General features: G+C 54.4%; 1 protein-coding gene across 3 annotated transcripts in view; it reads left to right on the top strand.

The window, feature by feature from the left end:
- Prdm16 (PR/SET domain 16) overlaps positions 1-21171 on the top strand; it is a 315023-nt gene that overhangs the window by 286355 nt on the left and 7497 nt on the right. For 2 of the 3 annotated variants that reach the window (XM_005368644.2, XM_026790027.1), the window contains exons 6-14: positions 1776-1986; positions 3788-3935; positions 4481-4634; positions 7668-9084; positions 11506-11593; positions 13947-14116; positions 14615-14692; positions 20337-20506; positions 20673-20847. In XM_005368644.2, coding sequence (XP_005368701.1) covers positions 1776-1986; positions 3788-3935; positions 4481-4634; positions 7668-9084; positions 11506-11593; positions 13947-14116; positions 14615-14692; positions 20337-20506; positions 20673-20847 — 2611 coding nt within the window. The remainder of the gene's footprint in view (positions 1-1775; positions 1987-3787; positions 3936-4480; positions 4635-7667; positions 9085-11505; positions 11594-13946; positions 14117-14614; positions 14693-20336; positions 20507-20672; positions 20848-21171) is intronic. The other variant, XM_026790028.1, reaches the window with a different exon arrangement.

Here is a 21171-nt window from a genome sequence, read left to right as displayed (position 1 = left end):
CACAGCACAGCACTATACAGCACAGCACAGCACATGGCAGGGCTACATATCGGAAAGAACTCCACTGACTCAAAGGACCCACAGCACCTTCCTTCCATGATCTCATTTTCCTTCCAAAAGAGGCTTCTATGTTGCTGAGGTAAGCCAGTGGGGCCAGGATGTCTGGACTCTGGAAATCAGTAGGGCCTGCCAGTCAGCCCTAAACACACACGTGTCCATTCCCTGGCACCCAGGCACTTCCCCTTTCTCAGATATGACTAGTTGGGTGCACTGGGGTCATAGTGAGCATCATTGCATGGGCTTGGCTGTGCAGAGTCCCACCTTGGATTCCTGGTGCCCACTGTTAGGAGTACCAGGTACAGCCCAGGACAGGTACTTGAATATCATCACCTCTACACTTCCACTCAGCAGAGCTTCTGGGCAGCAGGAGAGGGCCCCTGTTTAGAACTGCATGCTGTTCAGGGCATGGAGATGCTAGGCATCTCCTGTAGGCTCAGAAACAGTCTGTGGCTATGGCCAGGAGCAACACTGCCTCTGGCCTGATCTAAGTCCCTGCTTACTGCTGGATACCAGGCCAGCCCTCATGACCACCCAATACACCTCCCTACACATTTACACATGCACACAGATGCAAACATGCCCCTCACACGCAGCATTCATAGACACAGACACACACATTAGCATACAAATGCAAACCCCTAACATGTGACCACTTACACACATACAAACACGTACATGCTTATTCACAACTGTGTACACAATGACACAAATCCACACACGTATACACAAACACCTTACATAATCATCCATGTCCACAGATGTATAGAACACATATACCCATGCACACATAACACAGAAAAAATACATACAAAGTCACATGAAGATCTTCATGAATACCTACATGTTCATTTATGCAGACACACATAAATACATGTGTATTCAAGTGTGAAAATACGCTAACACATCACACATGTAGCTACGTACATAATCATGTACCCATACTTACACATAGGTACACATATGTGCATGCGCCCATTCACCAAAGTCTAGATGCAGACACCCAGGCATGCACCCGCATCCACATGTGGCTTCGCAAACCCATGGGATGAGACACTCACACAGACACAGTTGCATACGTATCCCCATGCAACTTCAGAGCGCACACAGACTGCACATGTTCATGCCCACGTGTGCACATAAGCCCTCTTTGTGCAAGATCTGAGAGCAGGTGTTCTCTCTCCGGGCCTGGGTGAAAGCTGAAAGGCTAACAGCAGCAGGAAGGCGGGGCAGGGTGCAGAGACCCGCCCCAGTTACAGCTCCGGGCTAATTGTTTGGTTTGGCACTGTGCTCGGGATGCTGCCTCATAAACTTAATAATAGCTGCCCCCCCCTTTAATTTGTTTGACCTTGACGACAATAATTTATTATATGCGATGGAGTTCTGCCTGCTTTTTTCTCCTAATTCATAAACAAAGCACTTGGCCTGGCTTCCTTCTCCACTCCGAGGCAGGGCCTCCTTGAATCCACAGTGACCGCTAGGGATGCAGGGAGGAGCCTGAAATTGCTCAGTGTTTCCACGATGCCGAGATGAGGTCCTCCAGCATGGTCTGGTCTGTCCTGTGACCTCTGCGCCCCTGCGCAGCCAGGACAAGGGCTGGAAGGAAGCTGGGTAGGAGCAGCCAGGGTAGGATAGAAGCCCTGGGGCAATGGGTCCCCTGCGGATCCAGGGCTGGGTGCCTGGCTCTCCCGCTCACCTCCTCGCCCTTTGTCTTGCAGAGGACCCCACTTTCCGCTGCGAGGAGTGCGATGAGCTCTTCCAGTGCAAGCTGGACCTGAGGCGCCACAAGAAGTATGCCTGCAGCTCTGCGGGGGCCCCGCTCTACGAGGGCCTCGGGGAGGACCTCAAGCCCGAGGGCCTCGGCCGGGGCAGCGATGGGCAAGCTCATGAGTGCAAGGACTGCGAGCGGATGTTCCCCAACAAATACAGGTGCCGTCCCACCCCACCTCCCACTCCCTCCAGCTGGCGGTCCCTTGGTCTCCAGCCCACCTCCCTGTCAGTCTTAGACACTAGGGCTAGGAGACCAAGGCCTCCTACCTGCTGCCTCGCTGCACTGGGAACAGAGTAGGTGCACGTGGCTGGATGGAAGCTGCAGGTATTTTCTCACTGTAAAGGGCCTGGCCCCAGCAGGAGGACCCACTGGGCCTGGTCTGCAGGCCACTGGCACCATTGCCCTACACACAGCCTGAACTCTCTATTTTCACAGACCAGTGTGGTCTTGCCACCACCTGGCTCCAGTGATACTTTTGCAATAAGGCCCCAAACTGGGAGGTGCAGGGTGCAGCATCCACTGTAGAAGGGATGTAGAACAACCTTGTTCTGTGGACATACACGGCCCTTCTCAATGGACCCACTAAAGGATCATTCATGGCCACCTGCCAGGGAGAGACTGCAGAGCCATGGGCAAAGAGAGCTTCAAGCCCAGCTGAGTGACAGCCAGACACAGGCAGCTGGAGCAGGCCCAATCTACCCTGAAGCCAGACCAATGTGGGGACCCAGGCACAGAAGCCTTGGGAACCTATATAAACCCCTGGGACAAAAGAGCATTCTAGGTTCTGGGTAGGGGAAGCCAGGACCACTGGCCCCAGTGCTCTGAGGTGTGGAAGAGTCTGAGAACTTTTCCAGCCTCAGAGGCCCTGCCTTTGAAGAGTTTGCTCAGGACAATCTTGCAAAGTCAGAGCAAAACCCCATCAGGCCGCTAACAGGCTCTATGATTACTAGGGCTTTGCCACCAATCCCATCACGGACTCCCTGGGGACAGCAGACCCTCCACCCTGAGCAGATGACTGAAAAAAAGCGTGTGGGCAAATCCCGCCTGAGCGCGTCGCAGAGAACAGGGCTGAGAGGAGGGTCCGTGTTTTCTTTACATAAACACATAAATCACAATTAACAACAGGGAAAAGATACAATCTCTGGGAGCTAGAGGAGCAGGCGTTTCTGCTCTAAACGGATGGCTGGGCCCCGTAATTAACGGGCCGTGATATATTACTGCTTTGCTCATGAAGATTAACGGTCATCCTGGGGACAGGAGAGGCAGAGTCCCCAGGGAGGAGGGGATTAGGGGTTGCTAGTGCAGCCAAGAGGAGCCGGCCCCTAGAGCAGCTGTTCTTACTGCTGTGGTACTTCTCATCCACGACCCACTCCACCACCGCCCACCACTCCTTGATTAGTATTTGGTCAGCCAGCAAGGGCTGACTTAAATTTCATGGCCTCGGCCTTACTCTGGGACTTATGACAGTGTTGGTACCCTGAACACTTTCTCTTAGGCTCAAGCTTTGTTTGTTTTGTTTTGGAGGCATTTGTTTTGTTTGTTTTATCCTTCAAGATATGGGCTAGCTGTGTGGTACAGGCTGGCTTTGAGCTCGAAAGTCTCCTGCCTCAGCCTCCTGGATGCTGGGATTATAGTTCCAACCACAGCATCAGACACAAACTTAGCCCTAACGTTGGGATCATCTGACAAGGATCGCCTAGGCTTCCTCCCTGCCCCTGGCTGACTGGAGGACAGGGCAGCTTTGAGTCAAGGTGGCTCGGGCACTGACTTCTTCCTCTAAGACGGGTAGGCTGTCTTCTCTTATTCCCAGTGACCTCCAAAAGAGGAAGAGTATGGACATGCACGCTGGTTCCCCTGCAGCATGCAGGGGCCACACACAGGAGAGCAAACCATATGGGTTAGGGGACCTCCTCGTCCAGACAAACGGACCCTAGAGTGATCCCCATCCTCTGTACACAGCTTGGAGCAGCACATGATCGTCCACACGGAGGAGCGTGAGTACAAATGTGACCAGTGCCCCAAGGCCTTCAACTGGAAGTCCAACCTCATCCGCCACCAGATGTCTCACGACAGCGGCAAGCGTTTCGAATGTGAAAACTGTGTCAAGGTACCGGCACCCGCCCCGTAGAGCACGCACTCACCTGTAGGCTCTCCCTCTACCCCACAGTGGAAAACTCCTGAGAGGCTGAGAGGTATCGTGTAGTGGATCAGATGCCCTGAGCTCATTAGGTCCTTCTGCATTAGTGAGAAGGGCAGAAAGTCTCAGAGATTATGTCATCAAGCAGCCCTGCAAAAGACAGAGCCAAGACCAGAGCTGAGTCTTCTCAGGGGCAGCCCTGTGCCCCCTGCCAGTGTGCAATGCCGAGGGTGGCAGGGGTGAAGCCCCCAGACCCAAGACCACCCGGTTAGTGCTCTGGAAAACACTGAGTATTTTTGGAGTCTCTGAGTCACAGTATTCTAAGGCCACTGGCAGGGAAATCGAGGCCAGGAAAGATTCCGCATCCCACTAAGGTCCCTCTAGTAATCACTGCTACAGCGAGACCTGTATCAACCATCTCAACGCAGGGGCGACAAGGGAGAGTGGCAGGGGCCAGCCCTCAGACCCCTAGGCTTACGGTGGCATGCCTGCGCCAACAGCATCTATTCCCCTAGGTGTTCACGGATCCCAGCAACCTCCAGCGTCACATCCGCTCACAGCACGTTGGTGCCCGGGCCCACGCCTGCCCCGACTGCGGCAAGACCTTTGCCACATCCTCCGGCCTCAAACAGCACAAACATATCCACAGCACGGTGAAGCCATTCATATGTGAGTGCCCAGCCTGCCCCCGCCAGGTCCCCGCTGAGGACCCCCATCTACCCAGAAGCCTCTATAGCTGGTCCTAGTTGGATACAAGGCATGTGATACCATGCCACTACCTTGTTGGCTCTCCTCCATGTTTATAGACACACCCTTCTCCCCTTCCGACATCCCACATCTTCCCACACCTCCAGATTTCCTTGCAGTAGCTGGAGGGGCGTAGTAGGCAAAGCTGACTCTAATGACGGAGATTTCTGGAAAAGGGGCCAGTTGCCCTCCCTCCCTGTGTTCCCACCCTCGCTGAGCCCCAGCTGGACCTCTGAGTATGACTGTCCCCGATGACATATTCTGGGCACCATGTCTCCTAGGGAGGGTCTGCATGTGACCATTTCTAGATGGCATGCCCTGAGCATGGTGTTTCCTAAGGACCTCCTGGCATCCGTGGCCCTTTCTCCCTTTGTCTTTGGTCTGGCCCATCTCTGCAACCTTGCTTTGGCCAAGGGTAGTCAACTAAAAAGAAATGTCCGGAAGTGGACAAGCAGGCCTTATGAGCGTGTCATGCAATCTGAATGACACACCTGTGCAAGATTAGTGTGATGTGTGTGATGGATCGCTGTGTGCATCCTCCAGACCATGGTGTGTGCGGAGGGTGGAGAAAGCTCAGGAGTCTAGTAATGTGGCCCTTCTGAAGAAGAGTCCCCAGTAACCAGGCACCGGCTACATATAAGCAAACTCTACGTCTGCCTGCCAAGTGAAACCTGGGTGTGCAAACAATGTCTAGAAGCCCTCAAATCCTCACCTCACTGAGCACAGAGACTGGGATAGCATCTTTCTCATCAGGGAGCTCAGATGTGGATATGGGGGGCGGAGGGGGGCAAAATGAAAGGGGGGGAAGAAGAAAGTGTCTGGGCCACAGAAACATTCTTAGGATACTTTTCAAAAGAAAATCTTTGAAGGAATTGTGTGCATGTGTAAGAGTGCACAGTATGAGCCAGTAAGTTGGCACTATTACCCCTCCCCGGGTGCATGTGTGCGTGTGTGCGTGCGTGTGTGTGTGTGTGTGTGTGTGCGCGCGCGCGCGCGCGCACGCACACATGCACACATGCATGCTTGCCTGTGCTCATGTGCATCTACACACATATCCCAGAAGGAAAGGGAATCCTGCCTAAGGTCCCTTCCTGTCCTGGCAGATTCATCAGCTCTGCTTCTCATACCCAACACAATGTAACAGTCAGCACTCTCCCCATTCCGGAAGCTGCCACCTTCTTTGGGTGGCTCTGGCTGCCTGGCAGCCATTCTCAATGTCTGGGACCTGCCCTTCCTGGGACTGCCCAGGTATCTACAACCCATCTACCACAGAGTCCTCTTCCCCGGTTGTAGTAACAGGTAGGAACCAAGGGTCCCTCTGCCCCAGGAGGGCCCTGAGTAATGACAGGAGGTTATATGTAGGTATCACCAGGATCCTTGAGGACCCAGGAACATAGCAAGGGTGCTGATTGTCTAGTCTGTCCAGGTAACCTGAGCTTGGGATCTGCCTTGTGGTTCCCTGTGGGAGACCTGGAATGAGGTGAGGCTATTTATAGACCATCTAAATGTGGTACCTCTCCCAGAACAGTATCCCAAAAAGGGAAGATTTGATTAAATGAACCAAAGTTTGACTCCTTTCAGCCAGAAAAATGTCCTGCCATGATGACCAGGAAGGCGGGGCAGCTAATATAATTAGATATTGCGATTAAAGTATGTGATAGTCTCAGAGAAAAGACGTCTCAGCTAAAGTGGCAACTCGGGATTTGTAGAAAGACAGCAAGAGCAAGAGACAGGCTACAATCACTGTTTCCACCATGCTGCAGAAAGCAGACTGTCCTGTGGGGAGAGTCACAGGGTGTGTGTGTATGTGTGCATGTGCGTGTGTGTGAGTGCGCGTGTGTGTGTGTGCATGTGTGTGCATGTCCCTGACAGTGGGAGGAGAGGATTATACGGGTTTGAGTGTGTGGAGGGATGTGCAACATACACACAGTGTGTGTGTGTGTGTGTGTGCGTGCGTGTGTGTGTGTATGCGTGTGCATGTATGCATGTGCGTGTCCCTGTCAGTGGGAGGCAAGAGTGTGTGGAAGGATGTGCACCATACACACATATACCTTCTTTATGGTAGAAAAGGAGAAAGATTGGTGAATGTTCCAGTTCCCAGGCTTCAGGAAGGTAGCTCTGTGGTCTTCTGAGCCTCTAGACTAGACTGAGGTCCTGCTGGTGTTACCCTGTCCTGTAAGAGACCTGATGGTGTCTGTCAGCTAGAGCAGACCCTACTGGACCCCCAAACTGAGAGACCCTTACTAGGAGGCTTTCCAAGTTTGAAAGCATGGGCCCAGCCCTTCCCCTGAAGGTCACAGACAAAGCTTCACCCCATTTTTGGCTAACCCCAAAACTGAACAAGCCCTGCTCCCCATCCCAGACCCTAACTCTAGGATTCCTGAGAACTTCTGGGGCATCCCTTCCTGAGATGCTGGTGGCAGGAACTGGAACAGAGATGGGGACAGAAAGAAAGTGGGATTTTAGACTAGGAAGAGGGGGCTGCTCCCTTGTAGAAACCGCCAACCAAGGTCACCGCCTTGAGGAAGGTCACGTGGATGTTCTGAGCTAGCCACCTCCTAGTCCAATGAGACTAGGTGTTGTGTGTTCTTGCTCTACCCTCACACAAACCTGGACCACAGACGGTCTTCCCAGTGGCTTCCAAAGATCACAGTGTAGTAAAGCTATACTTCAGGGTGAGAATCAGCCATCAATAAACATGCCACGCTTCCTACCACAGAAGGCTAAGACACCACAGTCCCCCGGGCCAGGACCCCAGAGAAAAGGTGTGGTGATCTTTGCCAGCCCCCAGCCTGCCCTGCTTCCCACCACAGACGGCTAAGACACCATGGTCCCCCAGGCCAGGACCCCAGGGAAAAGGCACGGTGATCTTTGCCAGTCCCCAGCCTGCGTCTGTACCTGGGAGTCACGGGGATCTCACACCACATCTCTACTTGCCTCCTGTGGGTATTTCAGGTGAGGTCTGCCACAAGTCCTACACGCAGTTCTCCAACCTGTGCCGGCACAAGCGGATGCACGCTGACTGCCGAACTCAGATCAAGTGCAAGGACTGTGGGCAAATGTTCAGCACCACCTCCTCCCTCAACAAGCACCGGCGCTTCTGTGAGGGCAAGAACCATTACACGCCGGGCGGCATCTTCACCCCAGGCCTGCCCTTGACCCCCAGCCCCATGATGGACAAGACAAAACCCTCCCCCACCCTCAACCATGGGGGGCTAGGCTTCAGTGAGTACTTCCCCTCCAGACCTCATCCTGGGAGCCTACCCTTCTCAGCGGCCCCTCCAGCCTTCCCCACGCTCACTCCGGGATTCCCAGGCATCTTTCCTCCATCCTTGTACCCACGACCGCCTCTGCTACCTCCCACGCCACTGCTCAAGAGCCCCCTGAACCACGCGCAGGACGCCAAGCTCCCCAGCCCGCTGGGAAACCCAGCCCTGCCTCTTGTCTCTGCGGTCAGCAACAGCAGCCAGGGTGCCACGGCGGCCACGGGGCCAGAGGAGAAATTCGACGGCCGGTTGGAAGATGCGTACGTCGAGAAGGTCAAAGCCAGGAGCCCTGACATGTCGGATGGCAGCGACTTTGAGGACATCAACACCACGACGGGGACAGACCTGGACACCACCACGGGCACAGGCTCAGACCTGGACAGTGACGTGGACAGTGACCGAGAAAAGGGCAAGGACAAGGCCAAGTCATCTGAAAGCAAACCTGAGTTTGGGGGTGGATCAGTGCCCCCTGGGGCCATGAACAGTGTGGCCGAGGTGCCGGCCTTCTACTCCCAACACTCCTTCTTCCCGCCACCCGAGGAGCAACTGCTGACGGCCTCGGGAGCCGCGGGCGACTCCATCAAGGCCATAGCATCCATCGCTGAGAAGTACTTCGGGCCTGGCTTTATGAGCATGCAGGAGAAGAAACTAGGCTCGCTGCCCTACCACTCTGTGTTCCCCTTCCAGTTTCTGCCCAACTTCCCCCACTCTCTCTACCCCTTCACGGACCGAGCCCTCGCCCATAACTTGCTGGTCAAGGCTGAGCCAAAGTCACCCCGGGATGCCCTCAAGGTGGGCGGCCCCAGTGCAGAGTGCCCCTTTGACCTCACCACCAAACCAAAAGAGGCCAAGCCTGCCCTGCTCACACCTAAGGTCCCCTTGGTCCCCTCATCCGGTGAGGAGCAGCCGTTAGACTTGAGCATCGGCAGCAGGGCACGGGCGAGCCAGAACGGAGGCAGCCGTGAACCGCGGAAGAACCACGTCTACGGTGAACGGAAGCCAGGGATTGGCGAGGGGCTGGCTAAGGTCTGCCCAGCACAGCTGCCCCAGCAGCCGTCCCTGCACTATGCCAAGCCCTCGCCCTTCTTCATGGATCCCATCTACAGGTATTAACATGGCCTGCCCTCACTCTCTCTCCCCAGGGGCCCACATCCATGGTGGGGACTCTGTTTATCACCCTTTCTCTCTCAGCCTCCTAACTCGTGCATTCGTTGGCATCAGGGAGGAGCTTCAGTCCATGAGTGTCCCAATGTTCCCTCAGGGGTAGCATCTTCTACCTTGAGCCTCTCCGTTAGACCCATCTCCCATCAGCTGTCTTTCCGGAAACTAACCTCCACTTCTCATGAGGGTCAGCACACCCTACTCTACCTCTGAGAACTTGCTCCGTCTCTCTGCAGCTTCGCTCTCCTGAGACTGCCCTGTGGCCCCATACTGCCCTAGAGCCATACTAGGGGGGCCTCTGGGTTGCTGGTCCTGGTAGGGCAGAATTCTTGCCTGTCTGATACTGGTTCCAATGAAGGGCAAGTTTGAATCTACTCCCTGACTTATGGAAAGGCATTGAGCTTTCCGAAGAAGAAGGTGGGCTTGCAGAGGAGGGCCAGGCCCCATGTTTGGAGCCCTAACCCTGCCAGCATGTCACCGACTCTGCTGGGTGAGGGAGTCACAGGGAGTAAGAAGTGGGTGATCCTAGGAAGGGGGTCATACATTTGACATTGACCCTGCTTTGTCAGGCATGTCTGTGCACATGTGTGAGCACGCATCAAGAGATATTCAGGGAACAGGCCTGTGTGCCTGTTGTCTCCTCGGGGCTGGCCATGGCGTGAGGACTGGGGATGGACCCAAAGCTCTAAGAGAGGCAAGCAGGTGATAAAGCTATGGGAAAATCCCAAGGGAAGCACACTGAACAGCTGCTACCCAGGGGACATGGCCACCTAGGCCTACAGGTATCTATCTACCAGGCCCCCTGCTGCACCTTCCCCGCCCAGCCATGCTTCTGTTTTCTGGCAGATCCTGGCTTCATAATCCCAGGAAACAAGAAAGATATCCATCAGGTGTTTCTTAGAAAATGTGCCTCCCACAGCTCGCATGAGGAAGTGCTGAGGCTCCAGAGAGGAAAGAGAGGAGGAAGTACTAGTCAGAGCTTTACTAAGGCAGGAAGCAAAAGGCACCAACTGCCCCATGGGCTCACGCAGAACATAGCAGGTACTTAGAGACAAACAGAGCCTCTGGCTAGACCCCACGGCTGGGGGAACTTTGTGTGAACCCCCTCCCGGCCTTTCCTACTGCCCCCTGCCCGACCCATCTACCAAACTGATCAGACCCTCACACATTTTCTGTAAGCTGTAAGGGTCAGCCTGAGAGAAGAGAATCATGGGAACTGACCACAGGAGCCCAGAGTCTCCCTTTATATCCTCATGTGGTCTCTCCTCGTAATGTCAGGAAGCTAGGCTAAGTGCTGGTCCTTTGGACCTAAGATTGTGGCCACCAGCGGGACAGGAGCCTCTGCAGAAGGATGAGCTCAGGGGAAGCAACAGCAATGTTTTTCCACTGTGCAGGCACAGGAAACTAGGACCGAGTGCAGCCCGACCGTAAGGAGGGTCCTGAGCTGCCCCGCTGCTGCCACAATGCTAGGCTTGTCACCAAGGCCCTCCTTTCTCTGCCAGCATCACCATCCCGAAATGATTGAAAGGCTGAGTGTCTGTCGTGAGAGACCCCCTCCCCACAGCAGGCAGGCCTTAGTTACCTGAGTGAAGCCCCAGGCTGACAGCTCTTGCCAAGTGTCTTGGTATTTATTTCTACCCTGTCCCAAAGCCCTTCCTATGGCCACCCTACTTCTTGATTTCCTCACTGTCTCCTCTGGGGACCTACAGCTGTGGTGCCCACCTCTCCTGCTGCTGTTCCCTGGAGGGCAGAGAAGCAAAGGCTCCAGCTGATAGAAGGGGTAAAGTGAGGCCAGGCCAGGCCTCAGGTGGGATGCAAGAGAGCAACTTAGGAACAGCTTGTGCTGGTGTCTTTGGGGGGGGGGAAGAGGGTCCACAGGTTTAGACAAAACACCTCAGGGATTTCTACACCACCAATGCCTGAGATAGGAGTGCAGCCTTTGCAATGCGGAGTAACTTGTGGGTGTGCAGGAGACCCCGAGGGCAGCCCCACCACTCAGGTATGACCAGCCAGTGGACAGGAGGCTGGTGCAGGTGGAGCCTTCAGAGAACGTCTATACTGCAGCACAAAACGTTCTGTAAACAGTTGGAGAGGATTCAGGAGAGCTCAGAGAAGATGGGAAAGTGTGAAGGAACCACTGAGTGGGTGGGTCCTAGGGCAACTGGGGAGCTGGGGGTGTCTGTGCAGTGGGCAGCTGTGCCTTGTCCGCACTGCCCTCAAGGCCCATTGGAATTCATGTAGGGGCCAGCTGGGCAGCCCTGTGGCCACCTCCACAGCAATCTCATGATCAACGCGGCACAGGCATGTTACGGAGGACCAAGTGGCTCGGTGGGGTGGGGTATGTAACCCTCTGTGTTGCTGTCCAGCAGGGTAGAAAAGCGGAAGGTGACGGACCCTGTGGGAGTCCTGAAAGAAAAGTACCTGCGGCCGTCCCCACTACTGTTCCACCCCCAGGTAACAACCACAGTGGGCATCTGAGATGGGTGTCCTTAGACCCCACAAGAACAAGCTCTGGACCTGGGGGGTTTCTGGTTCCCCCGAAGTAGAGGAGCCTTTCTTTAGATCCTGTAGATCACTGTGGAGATGGAGAACATAGGGGAGGGGCTGTTCTCATAGAGAAGCCCTCGGGGGTTTGTCTAGGGGCCTCTTGCCCATGCTTGGAGCCCTATGCTTGGGAGAGCCTCAGGCCTTAGGAATGTAACTGCTTCGGGATGCCAAAAGGACCACAGTGTCAGCCATAAGGAAACCCTGGGGCTGGTATTCCTGAGCTGGGTGATACATTAGCCTGCTTCAGTGCAAGGACCAGATAAAGGAAAGAGGCAGGGGCCAGACTGAGCAGAAGGGAGAGGAGCAGAGGGAACACAGAGGAAGCCAGACATTCACAAGCAGCCCCATGGAACCTTGGAACGCCCCGCATTCAGGAAGTGGAGTATAGACCCCTCCAGCCTACAAATGTCCCTGCCTGTGCCCCCGGGCCACATGCTTCCCCACCTCCCAAGGGCACAGTCCAAGGGAAAGTCCTCCAAGTGTCCTGTCCTGTCGTCATCGCAAGAGGTCTGGCCCCTCCTATGGGCTGCAGGACTTAGCCCTTATGCCTCCCTCGCCACCAGCGAATCTTAACCCTGCTTAGAGCATTGTTCTGCCCTGAGCTTCCCGCCTTGGGTAAGCCCCAGTCTGTGAAACCTGCACACTGGCTGAGTTCACAGCTAAACTTAGAGCTCCCATTGTTCCATCGGGCCTCAGAGTTTGGTTAATAGCTTCCCCCAATTTTCCCAGGGCCGACTGGAAAAAGTCGAGAAGCCAGCCAGGCGCGTCCGGTGTTTGTGTTTGCGCTCGGAGCTCACGGGAATGTCTGATGGGGCAGAGCAGGCCAGGCAAGCAGGACCCACCCGACTTGAGGAAGAGAGGCCTGCGGGGGGCCGGCTGCCCATTGTCCCTTCTGCCCACTTCTCCCATGGGCCTACCTTCTCTGCCTGCCCTTGTGGCCTAGAGCCAGGATGAGGAGGCAGAAAAGAGATGACTTATGGTCACCAGTTAAATGGTCTGATAGACTGTCTTCACTTAGAAAGAACCTGGTAACCTTGGAAAGAAGGCTTCCACGAGACAGACATTATGACTGTGCAGGGACCTTAAATAACCTGTCCCTTCCAGTGCCCAGCCCCGTCATCCCCAAGCCCTTCTGGATCTGAGACTTGACAAGCAGATGTGAAGCTGTTAGGGTGCTGCCCATCAGTGAGCATGAGTTGCAAAGATTGAGTGTAGTGTGAGTGGTCCCATCTCAACAGGCCAAAGCACGAAATCTCTATAGCCTCGGCAGAGCTGTCCAATGACTACTCACCATTGTAGCTGGACATAGTGTCCACTCAACTGCCTTCTATGGGTTTCTGTTACAGCCCTGCCGTTGTTTCCCCAGATACCAAATGCCTCTGCATTATGAGGCTTCCAAGTACAAAGTAGCAGTAGTACAAAGCCCTCCGTTCCCTGTTGGCAGTGCCCAGCAAACAGAGCCCATGAGGATGCTTTTGGGCACTCCAACAAGAAGCTGAAGGGCTGACTGACTGGAGCCATGCAGAAGGATCACAGCCCTGTGGCATGCTGCCTTTGCTCACTCACGGGCAGCTGGGTCCCAGATTCTGGCATCACTGGACAGCTTGTGCAGAGGAGGCAGCTGGCCACTAGTGAGGAGCCTGGTGAGGCGGTCACACCTTCTCTTCTTGTTCACCCATGCTCCATTGGTGAGGTCTAGTCTCTGCCAGCATTCCCAGCGCTTGGAGAGCCTGCACCTTTTCCCTCTACACCCCCATCCACACCTGCCCCACCCCTGTCTTCCTTTGCCTACCCTCACAACCTGTTTCTGTGGTCTGCAAGGAGAAACTGGCCTCTGGGATAAATGTTTAGCAGAGGCATATAGATTAGGACACCTATTTCAACTCGTGATGGGTCCCATGAGATTGTTCCATGAGTTTCTTTAACTCCTCTATTGGATTGGCCCTTGCCTTATCCTCCCATGGTTTCCATGGGATGGACAGGAGAGGCGCAGCCTTGTGATCAGTGCCCCCAACACCAAAGCCTTCAGTCTCAATGGAGCCTGCATAACCTGGAGTTCAATCAAACTCTGCCTACCAGGTTGAAAGGACCATAGCTCCAGTTCTAAAAAGGACAAGGACAGAGTAAGCTGTGGCCCCGCCTCCAGTGACCACCTGAGGGTGACTGATATGATTAGACACAGGGACTCCAGGTGTCCACTCTCTGAAGACAGATGACAGCTAGGCTGAGTCCGTGATCTCTGCCTTCTCTGTGCCTGCAGATGTCAGCCATAGAAACCATGACAGAGAAGCTGGAGAGCTTTGCAGCCATGAAGGCCGACTCAGGCAGCTCCCTGCAGCCCCTGCCTCACCACCCCTTCAACTTCCGGTCCCCACCCCCGACGCTCTCGGATCCCATCCTCAGGAAGGGCAAGGAGAGATACACGTGCAGGTGAGGCTCGGCGTGCGTGCCCTTGGGGTCACAGGGAAGCTCCGTGAGGGTATTGGCCCTCTGTCTGTTCCATGTCACCTGCTACACATGAGGAACATGGGTAGGGCTTCTAAAACCATCCGCTGTGCCGGACCATCTGAGCCTCACCTGGCTGAGCTCAGAGGCCAGAGGAGCACGGCTGGCCGGCATTCACCAGAGCACTAGGAAGGATGGTGAGCCCAGGGCCGCAGTTTTTTGCCGTTGGCCATGGTGTTGGGAAGACATGCTCCCAAGGCTCCCTTACTGATCCCAGCCGCTACAGCCCCCAGACTGAAGAAGTGACGCCTGTCCCTCTGCTTCGTGCTTTGTTGAGATGTCTGGACTAACTAGGATTCTGGCATGGCAGTTCCTACCACCAGCCATGAGGCCTCTGAGTTAGGCTCTGCATGAGGAGAAATCTGGAAAAGGGCAGTGTGGACCATCCTAATGCCTCTCCCAACTCTCTTCCCTCTGCCCCAGGTACTGTGGCAAGATCTTCCCCAGATCTGCGAACCTCACAAGACATCTGAGGACACATACTGGGGAGCAGCCATACAGGTAGGAGCTTCCCAGTGTTAGTATGGGGGGGTGTCCCTGTTTGCTTCCATGCACCCTTCGTTCCCTGCCTCCGAGCAAACATCTACACTCAGATACACCCACGGGGCTGTGGTCACCAGAGGGTCAGTGGCACAGAAACCACAGTGCTCAGTGTGTCTGCCCCAGTCTCCTGGCCCACCACCCTCTAGCTCCCTGGAATAGTGTAAGGATGAGGCAGGGAGTGCCCAGGAAATTTCTAGAAGGCTCTTTCCATGCTCCCAAAAGAAGATGTAAAAGAACCTTTCTTCTCCTGTAGCTAAAGTGTCAACCAGGGCAGACAATCAGAACCAGAGAGAGATGTGACTTGAAGCTGGATTCTCCACAGGTCCCTGGGGGACCCTTAGCCAGCCAGCCCCATCCAATCCTGTCCTTGACATAACCACCATAGCCACCTCCTCCCCAAGTATGATCTCTTAACAAAAATGGGGTGCCCCTGATTCCCCGCAGCAGCCCTGAATGGGAAGCCACGCATGTATTGCTGAAGTAGAGAGTGGACCACTCTGTATCTCAGGAATCTGAGAGTCGCTGAGTAGCAGAGCCGCCTCCCTGTGGATCTTACTATCCCTGCTTCAAAGCTGAGGAGTGTCCGCTTAGAGACATCCTGAGATTCTCCAAGGGGTGGAACCGAGGGCAACTTTTGCCTGCTCTTCCAGCCCCAGGTACCTGTCCTTTGTGCCCTTGAGCCTTTGTTTTGCACCAAGAAGGGCTGAGGATGCCGCAGTTCCTTGCCCAGCACTCCCAGTCAGGGAGTAGGCCTTTTTAAACAGAACTCAGGCAATTGTCACCCTGAGACAAACAGGGAAACGGCCACTTCTCTGCCAGGACCAGTTTAGCAACACGTGTGGGGTGTGTCTAGCCAGCCGAGGCTTTGGGAAAGAAAGAGTCTAGGTTGGTTTTAGACCGATGACATTGGACTCCTGTGCTGTGCCCATGCGGTGCTTGTCACCAGGGAGTAGCTGTGGGGACTCGGTCTGTGTACCCTTCCCTGTGGCAGGCATCCCACGTGGGCACACATGTGTTGTGATCCCCAAGCCCCACTCGGGGTTACAGAGCATCCCTGGTGGCCACGGGCCCACATCTGTGCTAGCGGAGTGAACGACAGCTCTTTCTAGTTCTGTGTCCCGTGCCTCCCAGCCCTCCCCAACACGTACCTCGTCCCCCACCCCCCACCCCCGTCTGCTCTCTGAAAATAGTGACTTACAACTTAACAAAGGCGAGCAACAGAAAGATTTATTTGGTCTGGTCCTCGCCCAGAAAACGAGCCCCGTGTTTTTTCTGTAATGAGAGCCGACTCCTGGACAGTGTGTCGTGCTAAGAGTCCCTAGAGGGTAGGGGCCGTGTTTATAGAAGAATTTAATTATCATTGATTTCTTTTGCTCTCTCCAATCTGAGCGTTTCGACTTTGGTAACAATAATTGCTTTGCAAGTTTGTGTTGCAAATCCTGACTTTATCTGGCTCGAGGCAGGCCTTCGCCGAGGGGTTTAAAGCGTGCAGCTTGCATCTTCATACAGCTGGGGACCTTGGTCTTGCTCTGATAACTGGAGAGAGTTTTAACTTGTGACTGGAGAGAGCATAGCCCATCCTAGAAGTCCACTGCACAAGGCAAAGGCCTGGCAAGGGCGCTTGACCCACGGGTGACGCTCACCTCACTGTCTGCTCATGTGTGCGTGGTCACTGTGTGTTTACATGTGGGTATAGTCACCCTTCAGAGTCTGGGATCTCCCGGAGAAGATGAAGAAGGTTGCCTTGGGTGATGAGGAAGTCCTCGGAAATACACCATTTCACACATGTCTCTGTGTCCTGCCATGGGGTGGCCTCTGCTTTCCCCAGGGACAACTTTCCCACATACTCCAGCCAGGAAGCAGACCTTAGCACACAGCTTCTCCTGGCTTTGAAATCTTTGCCTGAAGTTGGAGAACACATACTTAATGACACTCTCACGTCCTAAAACTCCATCATGTAGACTTTATGGAACTTGGGTTGCAGAGGTGGAAAGATCTGATCTACCGGGGCAGGAGAGAGATGCTCTTGCAAGCATGAGAACAGCACCCACATAGAAGCTGAGCATGGCAGTGTGTCCCTTAGCCTCACTGCTACCTGGGGAGAGACAGGACGGTTCCTGGAATTTTCTGGCCAGCCAGTCTAGTGAAGTCCAGGTTCAATGAGAGACCCTCAAGAAATATGGTTAAAAAAAAGAAGAATAGAAGACACCCTGTGTCAACCTATGGTCTCCACACATGTGTGCACTCATATGCATATATGCGTGCATGCACACACATACACATGAACATGTATACACATATGCACCCACACACGGATAACTTTTTAATTAAAATCTTTAAAATGGAAAAGCTGAGGAGAAAAGGGCTGTACCCCAGTACACCTCCTTCCAACTTCGATGTAGAGGCTCTCTGGCTGCCGGGCGTAGCCTGCAGCGTACATGGACGCAGACCTTCCTGGACCAACCTGGAACTCCTGGTCAGGCCTGTGACTCCCACTTCGGGGATGCACACCTCCCAGTGTGCAGCTGTGTTGCCTTCATTTCCTTCCCAGCTCCTGTTCCGTGTCCTGTGTTAGGAAAGCCGGCAGCGTCCGGCGGGGCTGCAGGTGGCTCCTGCAAGCCCTCTTCCTTATTTATTTTTATTCTTAGAACATTTTTTATCTCTTCTTTCCTTTTTCTGGCCTCACTTTTAAAGTGATGAAGCCGTGATGGCTGGCAGTAGCCCTCCTATGTCTCAAGGAAGACGCTGGTGCCTGGAGGCCGAGAGGCGTGGCTTTACCCTCTCCTGCCTTGTGCATCCCCGCTTCCCTAGAACTGCCACGGGGCCACAGGCATGGTCACAGCAAGGTCCTCCCAGAGCTCTGCGCTGGGCCGCCTGTGCTCTCTCATCTCTGTGAGCACAATGGTGTGTTGCTTTATGCAGCACGGCTGTAAATTTCCCGAGTCGTCTGTCAGCTTATTCACAGTGCAGAGCCCAGCTGCTGGGTGAACTCTGCTCCCTCACGGCCCTGGGCTCTCTGCTCCCCTAAATTTCAAGTGGACATCTCAGCCTGGGCCATTTATTTAGATTAGAACAAGGAGAGGCTACATCCAGAGCACTGCAAGCAGACAGAACACACAGCCCATCCCAGCCCCAGACCTCTACCCTCGAGCCTCCCTCCCCTGACATCCCCCCTCTGTCTCACTACATCCCCAGCATTCCCGTGCTTAGGAGTCTATGCCAGAGCTGGGGGGCGGGTGGTGTGCGAGGGGACCTGTCAAAGAGTCTCTGCATTTCCTGAGGAACCAAAAAAAAAAAAATGAACTTTGTGATATGCTTCAGACAGACAAGCAGACAGGGGCTGCCTGGCTGACCTACCGCATCTGCAGAGAACTCTCTTCCTGGTGGAGTGAATTCCCAGTCCCATGGACAGCTTGGCTTTGGCTTTACTCTGCAGATGCAAATCAAGTTTCCTTTCCTGAGAGATCACCCCCAAAGAGCAGGAAGACCTGGGCCTGGCTCCATCGAGGTGTCTCTGTGTTTCAGGGTGTGGGGGGAGGAGCGCAGGTGAGAGGTGAAATTCCTTCTGAACTGTTGCCTCTGTTGGAGGCTGCAGAGCCTGGAGGACTGATGGCTGTTACTGCTAGGCTAAGAAAACCGCAGAGATACCTCCAGGGCATACTTTGCAGGTGGTCTCGCGAGTCAGGCTGCTTCCCAGGCTGTGGGAAGAAATGCTGCGCCCAAGGACACCCACGTGCCCTAGAGGCTGCTCAGGGCAACCTAAGATAGGAGAGGTCCTAACCTGCAAGAGGAAGCTGCTGGCTCTTGAAGAGCCTGGCAAGGAACTCAAGGTTGGGGGTGTCAGTTGTGGCCAGGAAGAGCCTGGGCAAGAAGAGGGGCCCCTCTCAGAGCAGCCTCCCCTTCTCTAGGGCCTTCACTTTCCTAGGTTTTATCTGGCAGCCAGGGACCAGAGGACTTGCAGGCCCCGAGAGCCCAAGGGCAAAGTTAATAACTGCAACTCTTGTGGGTTCTGAACTCAGCAGGGACAGAAACACAAGCAGACACACCCTGTCATAGCACATGGTCAGGCCCGTCAGACACCCTGGGCAGGGGCCCACACAACCCACCCAAAACTCCAATCTTCATCTCTGGGCCTGGCCTCTCCTCTAGTGGACAGCATAAGGCTATAAAAGCAGCTGCTGATACAGCCCCTACTGGCTGTGTCCCTGGTGTCCTCGGGCATGTCCTCAACCACATGACAAAGGCTCGTGACCAGAGTGCTACTCCAGAGCAGGCCACCAGCCCCAAATCGCAGTGACGGCGGGGCCCGTAGGAATGCAAGGATGCTGTATTTAGAACTGTCACACATCCCTGTGGGTAAAGAAAAGCCCCCCATCTTTGTCCTCACTGAGGCTGACATCATAGGTTCTGGCTCCACAAAAGAGGGTGGCCTGTCTCATGGTGCCGGCCCTGGAGATCTTGGGTATTTCACTGTCACCTAACAGGACTCATTTCCAAAATATGAACATATACAGTCACAGAAACATAGTTTTCAAGTGCTGTGTGCCTCTAAGATCATTGCGATGGCCAGTTTCACAGGTATTTTCACATATACCTGAGATACACATGCACTTGTACATGCGTGCGCGCACACACATTGCATGCATGCACATATATGCAATAAAAAGCATGGCATCGGGATTGCTGCTGTAGGGTCTACCCGTGTGGACAGGCCCTTGGGAAGAAGCTGTCAGCCACCCCACAGCTCAGACATTGCTCCTTTCCGAGGCCGCTCACGTGTTCTGCAGAACTTGGAAGGCTTCTTCTTACATCACTTGCCACTCTTTGTTCTGGGCTTGGCTTCTTTGTTGTGGGCATTGCTTGGGCCTGTTATAAAACTGGGGGAGAACAGGCCTCTGTTCTCAGCTGTTAGGGCCACCGAGGCCACACCTGGGGTCACACGCACAGCGGACATCCCTCACTGCCGATGGCCGGTAACTGCATCATGATTTTTGATAAAATGTGTGCTAGCTGCTAGCATTGTTTTTTCCAGTTTGAGTGCTTGGTAAACCTAGTGGGGGCGTGACAATAATCTGAGCCCGCAGGAGCTGGTGGTGCCTTGAAGGGCTCAGTATGGCTACCAGCTGGCCTCAGCATCAAAACCACAAGGCCAAAAGTCCCATCTAACCTTCAGGGCTACTGAGAGCATTAGAGAGTCACAATGAGTCCCTAAGTGAGATGGGGCTCATCTAAGGTCTTCTGTCAGAGGAGCCAGAGCCAGGCCTTCCTGTGATGGAGAAGATAGAGCCTTCCCATCTCAGGGTAACCTGCCAGCCTGTTTCGCCTCTTTCCATGTTTCAAGGCTGCCCTCTTGAGGCTGACTGGAGAATGTCATCTCACCCTGTGTCCCTTGGCTTCTTACTCCTTCCACTAGCTGGGGCAATTTAAACAGAGCATAGATGTCTCTAGAGCAGCGACCCTAGGATCCATCTGAACTCTCCAGCTGGGTAGTCAGGTGACCTCAGGGGCACCACAATGGCTACAACTGCCGCAGAGACGGAGGTCTGGCCCTGTCCTGCCACACGTGATCTCTCCTCTGAGGCAAGGTGCACCTGTTTTCCAGGTGCAAGTACTGTGACCGGTCGTTCAGCATCTCCTCCAACCTCCAGCGGCACGTGAGGAACATCCACAACAAAGAGAAGCCGTTCAAATGCCACCTGTGCAACCGCTGCTTTGGGCAGCAGACCAACCTGGACCGGCATCTGAAGAAACACGAGCATGAAGGTGCACCAGGTTGGTGGAGGATGGGCAAAGCAAGAGGGCTGGCAGGGAAGGGGCTGTGGGCAACTCCACCCCTCAGACTCTCTAAGAGACAGTTTCCTGAGAGCACCCCATGCACACACTGACACGGGAGGCTCGATGTACCCAGAATGCTCCTGACGCTCATCCCCTTCCACAGTGAGCCAGCACTCTGGGGTTCTCACCAACCACCTGGGCACCAGCGCCTCCTCCCCCACCTCCGAGTCGGACAACCATGCACTTTTAGATGAGAAGGAAGATTCCTACTTCTCCGAGATCCGAAACTTCATCGCCAACAGTGAGATGAACCAGGCCTCTACTCGGATGGACAAACGGTAAGAAAAGCAAGCCAGCGGGTCTAGACTCACCTGCTCTGATGGTCTTGCTTAGGGTGCATGCATCCCTAGCCCCTGGAAGGTGCTAGGCCCCATGTGGAGGAGGCCTCGGGTTCTGTTGCTAGAAACAAGAAGAGCTCCCCAGTCCCTGTGTGTGTTCCTGCCACAGCATCTCACTAAGAGAGGATGACAGTAGAGGACACCCTGTGAGATCATGGACGTTTACTCTCAGTGAGAGGCCAGCACACAGGCCAAGTGGCAACCCCATCGTGTGTTTCATCCAGGCACTTATTGCCAGACAGAAATGCTTCCCCCTGAAAACAC

This window comes from Microtus ochrogaster, unplaced genomic scaffold, assembly GCF_000317375.1.
Source record: "Microtus ochrogaster isolate Prairie Vole_2 unplaced genomic scaffold, MicOch1.0 UNK38, whole genome shotgun sequence".
Lineage (NCBI taxonomy): Eukaryota > Metazoa > Chordata > Mammalia > Rodentia > Cricetidae > Microtus > Microtus ochrogaster.
Note: the sequence above shows the minus strand (reverse complement) of the source record. Positions and strands in the feature narration are given on the sequence as shown.